At 48.2% G+C, this 15,578-nt stretch overlaps 1 protein-coding gene across 1 annotated transcript in view; it reads right to left on the bottom strand.

Annotated features, from left to right (window-relative positions):
- The window catches only part of ankrd6a (ankyrin repeat domain 6a), a 30,581-nt gene extending 15,335 nt beyond the window's left edge, over window positions 1-15,246 (bottom strand). The window contains exons 1-9 of the mRNA XM_034201078.1: window positions 15,124-15,246; window positions 14,910-15,008; window positions 14,149-14,247; window positions 11,686-11,784; window positions 10,936-11,034; window positions 10,580-10,657; window positions 6,275-6,379; window positions 6,018-6,182; window positions 4,413-4,556 (exon numbers count right to left, since the gene is read on the bottom strand). Of these exons, the coding sequence (XP_034056969.1) occupies window positions 4,413-4,556; window positions 6,018-6,182; window positions 6,275-6,379; window positions 10,580-10,657; window positions 10,936-11,034; window positions 11,686-11,784; window positions 14,149-14,247; window positions 14,910-15,008; window positions 15,124-15,225 (990 nt within the window). The 5' untranslated portion in view covers window positions 15,226-15,246. The remainder of the gene's footprint in view (window positions 1-4,412; window positions 4,557-6,017; window positions 6,183-6,274; window positions 6,380-10,579; window positions 10,658-10,935; window positions 11,035-11,685; window positions 11,785-14,148; window positions 14,248-14,909; window positions 15,009-15,123) is intronic.
- Window positions 15,247-15,578: the final 332 nt, after the last annotated feature.

Genomic DNA, 15,578 nt, shown 5'->3' with positions numbered 1-15,578 from the left:
CCTGGCGGCCCATCAGCTGGATGGGCGGAGGGGAAAAAACCTCTGCCCCCGCTGCCTCGTGACCGGGAAATGCTGGAGTATTTGGATAAAATATTCCGGCTCGGTACGCAGATGGCAGCAGCGGCCAATAATCTTGGTGTGTTGGGCGTCTCCTTGATTTCCCCTCAGGAGGTCGCCCCCGCCCCCCCGCCTCAGTACGAGGGAGATTATTCGGACCGCTGCATTGGTCAGATGAACAATCTGATCCACGGTGTAGCCGCTGCAGCTGGCCGTGTCATGTCCCTCCCTGGCCACGGTGGTGTCACGTCACGTGTGGCTGGGACTCACCGCGCTGTCCAGGAAGGACCGCGAGGATCTCCTTGGGGCCCCCGTATCCACGGAGGGGCTCTTTGGGTCGATCACGTCGGTTACCCAGCGCTTCCGCTGCCTGGAGGAAGAGAGACTGCAGCTTAGCCGTATGCTACCACTGGCCCTTCCTCAAGCTCCTCTGCAGGGGAGAGAGCGCAGCGCGACGGTGAGGAGAAGAGAAAGGCGACGGTATAGAGCCCCCTCGGCTCCCGTTGCCGCCTCCACCTCCGCGACCCGTCCCGCGGACCCGGCTCAGAACCGGCAATCGCGGGGACGAACTGGCCGGCCCCGGCAGGCTCCGGCCCCACCACAGCAGAGAGCTGCGGGGTGGGGTGCGCCGTCCTCCCGGAGCTGACTGGCGGTGGGAGGAAGCGTCCCGGTGGGGAGGGCGACCTCTTCCACCTAGGATGTAATGCAAGTATTGTGAGGCATACTTTCAATAAAAAAGATGATTGCATTTATCCCATTTTAATGTAATTTATTTGCACAATTCCACACTTCCACATGATGTTAACTGTACTGATTCCCCACTCGCTGCCCCAGTTGTAACTCCAGTAAAAGAAACAGCTAGTGGGCATGCGCAGCCGAGGGTAATAAACCGCAGGAAGTGCCATCAGAGCGCTCTGCGGATACAGGGCCATTATGGCCGGCGTGTGATTGTCAGGAGGCACACGGCACTTACGGCCCCTACACACGGCGGCGTGCGTTGCCGCTTCAACGCTTCTGCCCATTCACTTTGAATGGGGTGACGTGCTCGCTGCAAAAGTAGAGCAATGTTCTACTTTTGACGCTTCGACGGAAGCGTCAGCAAATCGAATCATATGCCAGTACAAGCTCTAGCCAATCAAACCGCGTGCTTGGGTGTCTGGGGCGGGAGATTCATGTGATTGGTTGTTGGTCGAGTTTCAGACCCCCCCGCAGACAAGCGATAACGCACGCCGCCGTGTGTAGGGGCCGTTAGAGCGTCCACACAGCAGCGTGCGTTGATGCTTGGAGGTGGGCGTATCTGAAGTTTAGGGATTTTTTGCGAGCAACGCGACCAACAACCAATCACATGAATCTCCCGCCCCCGACATACAAAGCAATAGCATGTTAAAACGAAGTAAACTGGATATAAAATCCCCAAACAGGCGAAAACCTACCAGTTTCACCCACTGACTCTGCCACCTCCCTCCATGCCTGGTTCCTCCGGTTTGTATCCCGGTAGATGAACAGAGACTGATCATACAGCACCGGGTGATTCACTACCGCTATAATGAATTTTCCCTCCATTTTTTGGAATATGAGGAAATGACCTGCGTAGTCTCTCCCAGTATACACGCGGTTTGATTGGCTCGCGCTTGTACTGGCAGATTTGCATAAATGGGATTTCATTGGCTGACGCCTCCGTCGAGGCGTCAAAAGTTGAACATTGCTCAACTTTTGAAGCCAGCAACGCCAGCAACGCTCCACGTCGCTTCCCAAAATGCAGTTCGGCTAAAAGTGACGTCACCCCATTCAAAGTGAATGGGCAGAAGCGTTGGAAGCTTCAACGCACGCCGCTGTGTGGACGGGCCGTTAGCGTAAAAACTCCGGGTAATGCATTTTTTCGTTTGAGTGAGAATTGCATTATGGCATAGCGCACGCCCCCCACGAGGGCGTGCCGCGGTGCGTTCAGGGACCTCAGTAGAAAATCTGAGGCCCTTTCTGTGTCAGCCCCCCATGGGCAGAACTTCCCTTCATGGGGAGTTTTGCGGTGGAGTGGGCCACTAGGGAGTACCACAGCTTCTTAGCTGTGGCCCCCCAGCTTCTTAGCTGTGGCCCCCCAGCTTCTTAGCTGTGGCCCCCCAGCTGGTTGCTCATCCCCTAACACAATGTTATGTGGAATGGAAGCACATCTGTGTATTAACAGAGTGGATGGACAGGACGCTGAAACAGGGTTATACACTTCAGTTTTGCAGCATCCCTCCTCTGTTCAAAGGTGTAAGAGAGAGAAATCTACCATCCCAGAAAGGTTTCTTTCAGCAGAGATTCAGACCCTGTTACAAAAACTAGTGGTGTCTGTTGTGCTCCCCCAGCACAGGGAGAGGGGGCTTTATTCTATGTACTTCCTGGTTCCCAAGAAGACAGGAGAATTCAGACCCTTCCTAGATCTCCGCAGCCTAAATCGGCTCATCGCCTGCAAAAAAATCCAGATGTTAACTGTAAAGCAGTTATTAGAGCTGGTGCAGCCAGCCGATTGGTTCACAACCATCGACCTGAAGGACGCTTACTTTCATGTCGAGATTGATCCAAGGCACAGAAAGTATTTGCGTTTTGCCTTCCAGGGGGTAGCCTGCGAGTACAACAGGCTACCGTTCGGCTAGTCCCTATCCCCACGCACATTCTGCAAATGTGTGGCCACAGTGCTTCAGCCGCTGCACGGCCGGGGCATGAGGGTCTTCTTTTATCTGGACATTGTCATGGCCAGGTCCAGGGAATGGGCAATGTTTCATACATATGCACGGCGGCGTCTTGGTCCACGCTAGGCCCCTTCATAAAGTTTGATCTCTTGGTCATGTCGGGCTCCTTCTTACGGAGCCCCCTAGGGGACGTGGAGAAGAAAAAATAATTATTTGAAAAAAAAAAAGGTTTTGCGAGATCTCACAAAACCTTTGCGAGATCTCGCAAAACCCCGTTGCAGTTTGTAGACGGTCCCTAAGCACTCTCTCCCTCATCAAGCTGCAGATTGTGACCAATTATTGATGTTTAGCTCGGATGACGGCGCGTATTGAACTGTTCGGATAAAAACGACTCTGTAGCTCGTTGTCTACCTTGCTATGATTGTAAAGTCATGTTGTTTGTATTTTTACAACGTTATGTTCATGAGTTATTGATCCGCGAAATTCGAATCTGTCAATAACTCAGCATGTCCCCTCGCTCTGAGTGTTCTCTTGAGGTGTCTTTCACTTATGTGAAACCCGTGCCTATTGCCAAGCACTGATGTTATATCTTTATATTTAAGGCCAAGCTCAAAGTAAAATCGATGAACCGCTCCATTGTTGTGGTTTCTGTGTTGCCGTAGCAGCCGAACTGACCAGGAAGTACATTGAGCTAAATGAAAAGTTTTGCGAGAGCTCGCAAAGGAATTTTGCGATATCTCGCAAAGCATCTTTTTTTTTTTTTTTTTTTAAATAATTTTTTTCTTTCTTCTCCACGTCTCCTAGGGGGCTCCGTACATTCTCATTGTCTGTGCTTGCTGGGGCAACACAGGACTGGTGAAGGGGGGGGGGCTGTGGGTCAGTAGATATATGACCCCCTCCCCTGGACATATTGCACTTATGTTTTCCCATGCTCCTTAGGGACCCGAGAAACATGAGGCGCAGTGAGCAGGCAGGGGGAGCCGTCCTCACTATTTTTTCCCATGCACACCCTTCGCGAGGCAAGCGGGTCTGGGTGTGCTCTATCAGCCAAGTAAACTGCGGCCCGGGCTCCTCCACGGTCATAACCGAGGGAGGAGAGGTTGCGGTGCAGTGGCTGTTAACCAAAAAAAAGCCGGTCAGGGGCAGTGATGGGTTGTTGGACGACAGGGTGTGTATCCATCATGGCTCCACCCACTGTACCCATAGAGTCCAGTAGAGATCGGAGCCTGTGAGAGAGATAACGATGGGTTACATATTGTAACTCTAGTTATATAAGCAGAGGCGGAGCCCTCTACTAGGGGGCCCTGCTTGTCCTCTGCTGCTCGCTGAAGAGGGTGTATGATGACGGTCGGGAGGCGAGACCGCCTTATATACTGTGGGCCTGCGCGCGCATTCAGGTAGGCCCGCCCCGGGGCCGGCTACGTTTATAGATTTCTCAGTAGGTGAACACTCACATAGTGAGGTCAAGGGCAGTACCCATATAGTCCAGTAGAGGGCTCCGCCTGTGCTTATATAACTAGGGTTACAATACGTAACCCGTCGTTATGATCCCGCAGAATATCCTCTTTATAGCAGATGTGCTCAACACAGCTCAACATGTTCAGTTTTAGCACCAGTTATGCTACCTAGACAGTTGTTTAGGTCCCTCGCAGCACTCTGATTTGAGGTTTGGTCATCAGTTACCTGTTTGATGTTGCCATCCTTGTCACGGTACAGTGTGTAAAGCTGATAGACTTTTCCATTCTGAACAAAATCTTCAGCCTCGTCCCAGAGCAGATTCTTCTTGGGGTTATTCTCACTTTTCTTCACTTCATTTTCATTTACAGCCTGTAGAGGAGGAAAAGTCCCAGACTGTTAGTTAAGATTGCAAAGTGTGGTCATAAGCTCTGCTAAGTGCAAGTCTCATTTGTTTAATGCAAGAGTAAACTTATTCAGCTGTGTGTTATCTTTTAACAAAATGTGTCTGTTTTCAACTGCTAAAACAAGGAAGCCATGGAATCAGCCCATGGCATGCTCATTCTTACAAATGAAGAGTAGCCACTTATTTATTGCATTTCTTGGTATATGATTTTGTGTTTTCATACATACTCCGGATATTATGTCTGTGTTTAATACTACAAAGCACTTATTGTATCATAGTACAGATACTTCCATCCTCTAAGCTTATACGCATTTTAGCAAAATAACAGAGTATTTGTGTCTGAATATTTTGAGAAAAAAAAGCTGTGGTGTTATGATGAAGGCATTATTTAATAGAATATCATTATTCTTCGTAATAGAAACTGCAAGCCCTATAGTCTGTTATTCAGCCATCTGATTTAACCATTGTCTACACACATATTCATTTCACTACCTCCGCCTACGTATCTAATGTCTATATGCAAACCCTTGTGTTTAGGAACACCAGGATAGAGGAAGAAGAAGAATTAGAAGAAGAAGAAGAAGAAGAAGAAGAAGATTTATTGATCCCCCTAGGGCAGTGCTTCTCAAAGTGTGGTCCGGGGACCACTTGTGGTCCGTGAGCGCCACCTAGTGGTCCGTGAGTATATTGGTAAAATTTCACATTTTAAATAAATAATTACATTTAAGTTTTCCGCACTCTCGCTGGAATATCTCCGCAATGATATAGCCCAGCGCAACACCTTCGTCACACATGTTGCCACTTGTTTGTACCATTTTCAGGCGATTTTTTATCTGTTCTAGAAAAACGATGTGTTTTGGGATATTTGTGGATTTAGGTGGTCCGCAAGTGTTTTTTTATTGGTTAATTGGTCTTTGGTATGAAAAAGTTTGAGAAACACTGCCCTAGGGGGAAATTCAGTTTTCACTCTGGCTTTTATTTTTTTGTTTAATACACACACAGTATACAGGTGGGTGCACACATGCAAATACACACACAGTTATACACACTATACAGAAAACGAACGAACGAGGAACATGGGAGCAAATCCATGAGAGAACACTAGGGATGATCCAGGGGAAAAACTAAAGGAAACATTAATGAGTAAGAACCACCCCAGAGAAACCCGGACAGGAAGCTTGACAACAGACTCGGACATACAGGAATATATGCACACACAGACTCATTACACTGACAAGACACAGCTAAAGAGGGGGGGCAAAAACACCAGGGCAGCAGATTGATGACACACAGGTGGGAAAACGCAAAGATAGGAAGTTAAACCAGACAGAGAGTGTTCATACAAAATGAACTGAGAAACAGAAAACCTAAACCAGGATCCTGTCTTGATCTGAGAACTCCATCACCTGAAGGTCTGTCTGACCCACCTGCTCCTTGCCTCTCCTCTTCCTCTGGCTTGGGGGGCTGTTGGTGGGGGCGAAGGTCTTGTTGTAGTACTTCTGCAGCTTCTGCTGCTGGCAGGACCCCCCCCTGAGGGCAGTCCTGCTCTCTGTTTGGTCACTGCTGGGGGAGTCCTCCAGAGAACTGCTGTCCTGCTCAGGACAAACAAAGGCACGTGACAAACTCAATTGGAGTGGAGTCCTGCAGATGCTATTAAGAACAGTCGTTTCTCTGTTTTTTTTACTTTGTTTGGAAGAGTTTCTTCTCTGGTGAATGATTGGCTCCTGCGCTCAGCGGTCAGTCTTTCTCTCCGTTTCCTGATTGTTCTTCCTCGCATGAAGCGATGTACCTGAGGACAGTACACAGTCTGTGTCACATCCTGGCCCTGGCTGATCGCCTCACTCTCTCACCTGTGTATTTTCGCTCCCTGTTAATCACCTGCCTGGTCTCAATGAGCCTCAGCTGTCCCTAATGATCACTCCTCACCTGTGTATTTAGTCTGTGCTGTTTCCTTGGTCAGTGCCAGTTCGTCTTGTCTGTATAGCAGAAGGTGCTCCATGTTTCTCTTCTGAGAAACATGGAGCATGGAACATGGAACATGTAAGCTATTGTTCTAGCTGCTTAGCATTTGTACCAACCTAGTTGGTTGTTTTTTTGTTGCTTCTCTAGTAGTTTTCCACCAACTTAGTTGGTTGTTTTTCGTTACTTCAAGTCAGTACATTTTTTGATCATTGCCTGTTTTATTTTACCTTTTGGATTAAACGCTTGACTAAAGACCTTATTGCCTGGTTGTGCTCTTGAGTCCTATTTTTGCTCGTGCCCGTACTTGTGCTTGATAGTAATGTCGTTCAAACCTCGATAGTCAATGCAGGGGCGAAGTGACTTGTCCTTCTTTGCCACAAAGAAAAATCCGGCTCCAGCGGGAGAGGAAGAAGGTCTAATTAATCCAGCGGAAAGTGAAGACTCCACATATTCCTTCATCGCCCGTGTCTCTGGAGCAGATAGGGAATAAAGACGACCCCTGGGTGGTGAAGAGCCTGGTAACAAGTCTATAGCACAATCGTACACACGATGAGGGGGCAGCGAGATGGCTCTGGCCTTGTTAAAAACCTCCTTAAGGTCATGGTAACACTGAGGGACCTTGGAAATGTCAGGGTAATCAGGATCTGACATGTCTTGAATTACAGGGACAGCTGGTGGAGCAGTCAGGGAACATTTGGACAGAAAACAGGTACTTCAAAATCCCTTACACCAAGCAATAATCTTGCCAGTGGACCAGTCTATGTGGGGGTTGTGTAGGGTAAGCCAGGGGTACCCCAAAATGATTGGGTGTTCCGGGGACCGAAAAACATGAAAGACGAGAAGCTTAGTGTGACCGTCCTGGAAACTTAGCTGAAGAGGTTGTGTGTGGTGAGTTACCCTACAGAGAAGACGGCCATCCAAGGCACTTGCTTCCATTGGTCTTGGAAGGGGAAAGGTCTCAAGGTTCAGTTTCTTAGCCAACTCAAAGTCTATAAAACTGGCATCTGAGCCAGAGTCTACCAAAACAGGATGCCTAAGAACCACAGAAGACGAAGACAGAGTGACATTTGGGAGACAACGTGAGGGACTAACATTAAGTGTAGTGCGGCTCACCAGTGCCCTCTTCTTTACTGGCGAGCCAGATCTTTTAGTAGGCGACAGTTGGCGAGTGTCCCCGTTCACCACAGTAGAAGCACCTGCCCTCCCGCAGGCGGCGCTGTCGCTCCTCGGGAGTCAGCTTGGTCCTGCCGAGCTGCATGGGCTCCTCCGGAACAGCAGGGGGCGACAGAGGCCCAGTAGACGGAAGCCAGGGCCTGGGGTGATTCCATGAGGACGAAGAGCTGGGCGAAGACTGCCTCTTGTGGGAGAAATAGGGAATCGCAGTGTCTTTCTCTCGCTCCCTCTCTATCAGTCGCTTGTCAATCTTAATAGTCAATGAAATTAGGGAGTCCAGATCAGCTGGAAGCTCAAGGGGAGCTAACTGATCCTTTAATGTACCGGACAATCCATAAAGGAAAGCATCAAACAATGCTGATTGGTTCCAGTCACTGTCCGCTGCCAGGGTACGGAACTTTATAGCATAGTCAGAAACCCTCTGCTTACCCTGGCGCAATCCAACGAGTGCTCTGGCTGCCTCCCGTCCTGGTGGGATGTGCTGGAAGATCTTGGTGAAGGTCTCAGAGAAGAGATCGAGGGAGTCACAAACAGGAGAGCTTCTCACCCACTCTGTCGTTGCCCAAGCCTCAGCTCGGCCAGAAAGGTGGGAGACAATGTATGCCACCCTTGAGCGCTCAGATGGGTAGCATGCAGCCTTGAGTTCAAAGTGGAGGCCGCACTGAGCCAGGAAAGCCCGACAATCACCGGAATCCCCAGAAAACCGCTCTGGTCGGGAGAGGTGAGGGTCAGAGAAGCAAATGTTGGTAACCCAGGGCCGAATGGTTGCCCTCAGAACAGGTTGTTTGTGTCCTCTCCTCTTCGCTCTCAGGTCATCCACTGGGCTCATGCGTCCCCTCTCTCCTGCCATCCGGGGATCAAACGGACCATGTTTGTGGTCAAGCAACGCTTCTGGTGGCCCAAGATGGAGAGTGAGGTGGGGGAGTATGTTGCTGATAGCCCGGTGTGTGCTCGGAACAAAGTTTCTCGTCGGCCTTCCCCTGGTCTCCTACGTCCCCTTCCTGTACCTACTCGCCCTTGGTCGGACGTCTCTCTGGACTTTGTAACGGGTCTTCTCCTGTCCCAAGGTAACACAACCATTTTGACCATTGTCGACAGATTCTCAAAGTTGGTGCATTTTGTTCCTCTGCCCAAGTTACCCTCTGCCAAGGAAACGGCAGAGGTTGTCCTGTCCAATGTTTTCCGGTTACATGGCTTCCCTAAAGATGTTGTGTCGGATCGGGGTGCCCAGTTCGTCTCCAAGTTTTGGAAGGAGTTCTGCGCTCTCCTGGGTGCCACCGTTAGCCTCTCCTCCGGCCATCACCCTCAGTCCAACGGACAGACCGAGCGGCTCAACCAGGAGTTAGAGACCGGTCTGCGCTGTCTCGTGTCTCAGAACCCCACTACTTGGAGTAAGAATCTTATCTGGGTTGAGTATGCGCACAACACATTGCCTTGCTCTTCTACTGGTCTTTCCCCATTTCAGTGTGCTTATGGCTACCAACCGCCCCTGTTTCCGTCCCTGGAGGGAGAGGTCAGGGTTCCTTCTGCCTTGGCACTGATTCGGAGGTGCCGTCGCATCTGGACTGGGGCTAGACAAGGCTAGACAGTACGTCTGCTCGGTACAAGAGGGCAGCAGACCGCCGACGGCTCCCTGCTCCCACCTATCGTGTCGGCCAGAGAGTATGGCTCTCCACTCAGGATCTTCCTCTTCGAGTCGAGTCCCGTAAGTTGGCGCCTCGCTTTGTTGGTCCCTTCCCTGTCTCAAAGATTATTAATCCTGTTGCTGTGAGACTCAAGCTTCCCAGGTCCATGAGGTCACACCCAACGTTCCATGTGGCTCGGATCAAGCCGGTCAAAGAGAGCCCTCTGGTTCCTGCCTCCAGACCCCCACCGCCCCCCCGGTTCATCGATGGAGGGCCAGTTTATTCTGTCAAGCGGCTCTTGGCGACTCGCTGGCGGGGTCGTGGACGCCAGTATCTGGTGGATTGGGAGGGCTATGGTCTTGAGGAGAAGGAATGGGTATCTTCAAAGAACATTGTCGACCCAGACCTCATCCGGGATTTCCACAGGCATCATCCAAACGAGCCTGGACCGTCCGGTGCCGGTCGTTGAGGGGGGGGGGTACTGTCACATCCTGGCCCTGGCTGATCGCCTCACTCCCTCACCTGTGTATTTTCGCTCCCTGTTAATCACCTGCCTGATCTCAATGAGCCTCAGCTGTCCCTAATGATCACTCCTAACCTGTGTATTTAGTCTGTGCTGTTTCCTTGGTCAGTGCCAGTTCGTCTTGTCTGTATAGCAGAAGGTGCTCCATGTTCTCTTCTGACGTAAGCTATTGTTCAAGCTGCTTAGCATTTGTACCAACCTAGTTGGTTGTTTTTTTGTTGCTTCTCTAGTAGTTTTCCACCAACTTAGTTGGTTGTTTTTCGTTACTTCAAGTCAGTACATTTTTTGATCATTGCCTGTTTTATTTTTACCTTTTGGATTAAACGCTTGACTAAAGACCTTATTGCCTGGTTGTGCTCTTGAGTCCTATTTTTGCTTGTGCCCGTACTTGTGCTTGATAGTCTGCTATGGTTACATCACCTTATTATATTTTATATTGCTAAAAACATGCATAAGAAGACACAAGATGTTTGCTTATGCTTTTGAAAACTGTGACGATCATATTTCTATACCATTTTCTACAGTAGTGTTGCGGGAAAGATCTTCTTTTCTTATTTTGCAATATTCCAAAATCCAATGGAAAACTTCCAGGTCAGCTTTAAAAAATCAATCAACCCACTCTATTGTGATTCCCAACACTGTACACACTAATGTTTTAGTATAGTGAGTATTTGAACTCATTTTATAATGCAGATACTGTACATACCTGAGGAGCTCTGGCCAGGAGGTGGGCCACATCTTTGTGGTTGTTATCTCTGGCCTTATCCAGGGCTGTTTTACCTGACTGGAAGTGAACAGTAAATTATGAACACTAGAAAACCTTTCACTTGACCCAGAGCAAACAGGATTGTTACATTCAACCTATATTCCAAGATCTCCTCCTGATGTCACTATATAGCTATGTGGAGATTGGTGTCTGGTTTATTCTGAAACCATAAATGTATTTCCGTGCCTGGCTAGCTGCCTGCCTGTTTCCTCTTGGTCGTGCATTCTCCACCTCACACAGAGCCATTGGAGTTAGGGAGTCCTATCTGAAACATTCAGCTTGTAAATAGAACTCACGTTGTTCCTCACTTTCCCATCAGTCCCTGCCTCCAGTAAGAGCTGCACCATCTTCTTATGGTTCAGAGCAGCAACTACATGGAGAGCTGTGTCCCCCGCCTGCAGACAGACAGACAGACAGACAGACAGACAGACAGACAGACAGACAGACAGACAGACAGACAGACAGACAGACAGACAGACAGACAGACAGACAGACAGACAGACAGACAGACAGACAGACAGACAGACAGACAGAGTAAGCTCACATTCAATTCAACAATTGATCTAAATAAAACAACTTAACTCAAAACTAGGCTAATGTAGTGGTGAAAGAAAACATTTACTCCATTGTGAGATCATATTTACGTCTTACTGAAATATTTAAATGTTATGCTACTTGCATATTGCCCTTTTGACAACATTATTTAAATGTAAAAAACCTTTTACAAAATGTATCTTATCAAATAGTTTATGTCTATTATTGATTCCTAAAAATAAAATGTGTATTCATTTTCTAAAATAAGAGGTAATTTTCTCAAAATATTACAAACTACTTATTTAAAAGAGGCACAACATGTTCATAATACAGTATAAAATAGTTAAATTAATTCTACCTTGACCACTACATAAAATGTGTTGACACACACACACCCTCTTCCACTAGTGAATACACAAGCCAATTAAATAAAACCAAAGCATGACTGAAATCACACACTCTCATAAAGAAACATATTTAAACATATTATTGTTAACACTGGCATGCTGTACCTGGTTTCTCTGTGTCACAGAGCACAGGGAGCTCAGCAGGGTTTTAGCCAGCGTCAGGTTGTTGTAGCGAGCAGCCACATGCAGACAGGTGTCCCCCGCCTGCACCCAAACAGATGTTTAGTATGTTTGATCATGATACAACAAGTGCTTTGGGAAATGATTGCTAACTATTTAACAGCCCACATTAGTAGAGCTCAATAGGGTCAGAGTGACTGTAATATAAGTTATTTGGGGAATTGACTTGAAACAAGGAAGATGGGGACCAATCTGATAAGCCTTTAATTCAAGGGCAAAGGAAAAACAGCAAATGAAAAATACAAGCGTATTCTCTGTCCATAGTTATTCTAAACAGAGCAAGCAATAAACGTCTTTCCCTAAAGATGAGTCATTTTGATGACTCCACAAATCCCAATAAACACAATCTGTATCTTGACTTTATCTCCTCGACCTTCCATACCAGAGAGCACTGTGAGAGTCTTAACTCGTATACATTTTGGGCAGACAGATTTATGACCATTTTTTGGAGTGATATTTGGTGTCAGGGTCAGGACTCACATTGTTCTTGGTGTCTGGGTCAGGGTCAGGACTCACATTGTTCTTGGTGTCTGGGTTAGGGTCAGGACTCACATTGTTCTTGGTGTCTGGGTCAGGGTCAGGCCTCACATTGTTCTTGGTGTCTGGGTCAGGGTCAGGACTCACATTGTTCTTGGTGTCTGGGTCAGGGTCAGGACTCACATTGTTCTTGGTGTCTGGGTCAGGGTCAGGACTCACATTGTTCTTGGTGTCTGGGTCAGGGTCAGGACTCACATTGTTCTTGGTGTCTGGGTCAGGGTCAGGACTCACATTGTTCTTGGTGTCTGAGTCAGGGTCAGGACTCACATTGTTCTTGGTGTCTGGGTCAGGGTCAGGACTCACATTGTTCTTGGTGTCTGGGTCAGGGTCAGGACTCACATTGTTCTTGGTGTCTGGGTCAGGGTCAGGACTCACATTGTTCTTGGTGTCTGGGTCAGGACTCACATTGTTCTTGGTGTCTGAGTCAGGGTCAGGACTCACATTGTTCTTGGTGTCTGGGTCAGGGTCAGGACTCACATTGTTCTTGGTGTCTGAGTCAGGGTCAGGACTCACATTGTTCTTGGTGTCTGGGTTAGGGTCAGGACTCACATTGTTCTTGGTGTCTGGGTCGGGGTCAGGACTCACATTGTTCTTGGTGTCTGGGTCAGGACTCACATTGTTCTTGGTGTCTGGGTCAGGGTCAGGACTCACATTGTTCTTGGTGTCTGGGTTAGGGTCAGGACTCACATTGTTCTTGGTGTCTGGGTCAGGGTCAGGACTCACATTGTTCTTGGTGTCTGGGTCAGGGTCAGGACTCACATTGTTCTTGGTGTCTGGGTCAGGGTCAGGACTCACATTGTTCTTGGTGTCTGAGTCAGGGTCAGGACTCACATTGTTCTTGGTGTCTGGGTCAGGGTCAGGACTCACATTGTTCTTGGTGTCTGGGTCAGGACTCACATTGTTCTTGGTGTCTGAGTCAGGGTCAGGACTCACATTGTTCTTGGTGTCTGGGTCAGGGTCAGGACTCACATTGTTCTTGGTGTCTGAGTCAGGGTCAGGACTCACATTGTTCTTGGTGTCTGAGTCAGGGTCAGGACTCACATTGTTCTTGGTGTCTGGGTCAGGGTCAGGACTCACATTGTTCTTGGTGTCTGGGTCAGGACTCACATTGTTCTTGGTGTCTGGGTCGGGGTCAGGACTCACATTGTTCTTGGTGTCTGGGTCAGGGTCAGGACTCACATTGTTCTTGGTGTCTGGGTCAGGGTCAGGACTCACATTGTTCTTGGTGTCTGGGTTAGGGTCAGGACTCACATTGTTCTTGGTGTCTGGGTCAGGGTCAGGACTCACATTGTTCTTGGTGTCTGGGTCAGGGTCAGGACTCACATTGTTCTTGGTGTCTGGGTCAGGGTCAGGACTCACATTGTTCTTGGTGTCTGAGTCAGGGTCAGGACTCACATTGTTCTTGGTGTCTGGGTCAGGGTCAGGACTCACATTGTTCTTGGTGTCTGGGTCAGGACTCACATTGTTCTTGGTGTCTGAGTCAGGGTCAGGACTCACATTGTTCTTGGTGTCTGGGTCAGGGTCAGGACTCACATTGTTCTTGGTGTCTGAGTCAGGGTCAGGACTCACATTGTTCTTGGTGTCTGGGTCAGGGTCAGGACTCACATTGTTCTTGGTGTCTGAGTCAGGGTCAGGACTCACATTGTTCTTGGTGTCTGGGTTAGGGTCAGGACTCACATTGTTCTTGGTGTCTGGGTCAGGACTCACATTGTTCTTGGTGTCTGAGTCAGGGTCAGGACTCACATTGTTCTTGGTGTCTGGGTTAGGGTCAGGACTCACATTGTTCTTGGTGTCTGGGTTAGGGTCAGGACTCACATTGTTCTTGGTGTCTGGCTCAGGGTCAGGACTCACATTGTTCTTGGTGTCTGGTGTGGATCCCCCGAGCAGCAGCAGGCGGGTGGTCTGAGCGTGTGCGTTCTGACAGGACAGGTGGAGGGCTGTATGTCCTGCCTGCATCAACACAAAACCCTTACTACAGAGCAAATACACAACACGGAAACACAGGCAGATATTCAGATGTTATCGAAAGGTCCAGGATAGGGATTGTGATCCCTTGTGCCAGGTTCTTCGGTCCACAGAGCCATTCTTTACACAATATAATGCATACAACCCACATTTTTAGTAAATAGAACCTTTTTAGTTAACAGGGTTAGGGTTGGAATGACATGAAGTTTTATATTGTATGTTTTGCAACTGGACACTAAGATATTTGCTAACATGGGTTAAACTGGCTGACCTGTTCCATTAGATGGGGCAAGTCAAGCCATCAGACCACTTTTCTTTGAGAAGTCATATTTTCATGGCCTTTTTTAAAGCTGCATTATTTTCATTTGGATTGACAGAAGACATCCTGAAGTAAAGGTTGTTGCTGTGATTTGACTTCTATCTCATTTTCCTTGCCTAGAGGACAACAGGAGTACACATTGGCTCATCTTACTCCATTATATACTCCCCTATACTGTAAAACCGAATAGTGGGCTGCCTCTTTATAAATGTCTTGCCATATTGTCAAGCAACTCTGTGGAAGGCTACAAGATGAGGATGAACGTTTTGGAAACAACGACTGAAAATAGGTAGACCTTGTTGTTGCAAATGTTCTGTTTTTGTCTTACCTTGTTCCTGATGTTGACGTCAGCTCCTGCCTTGACCAGCAGTTTAACGCAGTGAGAGAAACCATGCCAGGACACCTCATGCAGCGCCGTGTTGCCGTCCTCAAACAGACACAGGACACAGTGTTATCACCGAGTATCATCCTTTAATAAACCACACATATTGAAAGTATATCAAATTATGTTCCTGTAGTCGTGTGAAAGAGTTGTGACTCACTTTGTCCTGCAGGTCCAGAGCACAGCCCCCCTGGATCAGAGCAGCCACAGAGTCTCTGTTCCCCACCATGGCTGCCCGGTGCAGGGTGGTCCGCTGAGGCATGTGGACCAGCGCCTGCTCACTCATCACGCTGACACACACACACACACACTCATGCACACAGGCCTACGGTCCTCTGTGTGCATGCATGTACACAAACAGACACTGTACTTTACTCCATGCTTATCACATAATCACTGAAGTAGTAGAACATGCTTTAGTGTTATGACAAAAACAACACGATGACTTTGACCATAGCAAAGGCTAAGGGGGGTGGGCGGATAAAAATACGTTTAAGAAATATTGCCTGGATTGCTTCTATATCTTTCCTGTGAATTGAATCGTTTATTTTTACAGCTGTTTTTACATATTTTTCTCTTTTGGACTCTAATAACTTTTTCTACTTGATGGCCAGG

The sequence above is a fragment of the Gymnodraco acuticeps genome, unplaced genomic scaffold, assembly GCF_902827175.1.
Source record: "Gymnodraco acuticeps unplaced genomic scaffold, fGymAcu1.1, whole genome shotgun sequence".
In the NCBI taxonomy this organism is placed as follows: domain Eukaryota; kingdom Metazoa; phylum Chordata; class Actinopteri; order Perciformes; family Bathydraconidae; genus Gymnodraco; species Gymnodraco acuticeps.
Note: the sequence above shows the minus strand (reverse complement) of the source record. Positions and strands in the feature narration are given on the sequence as shown.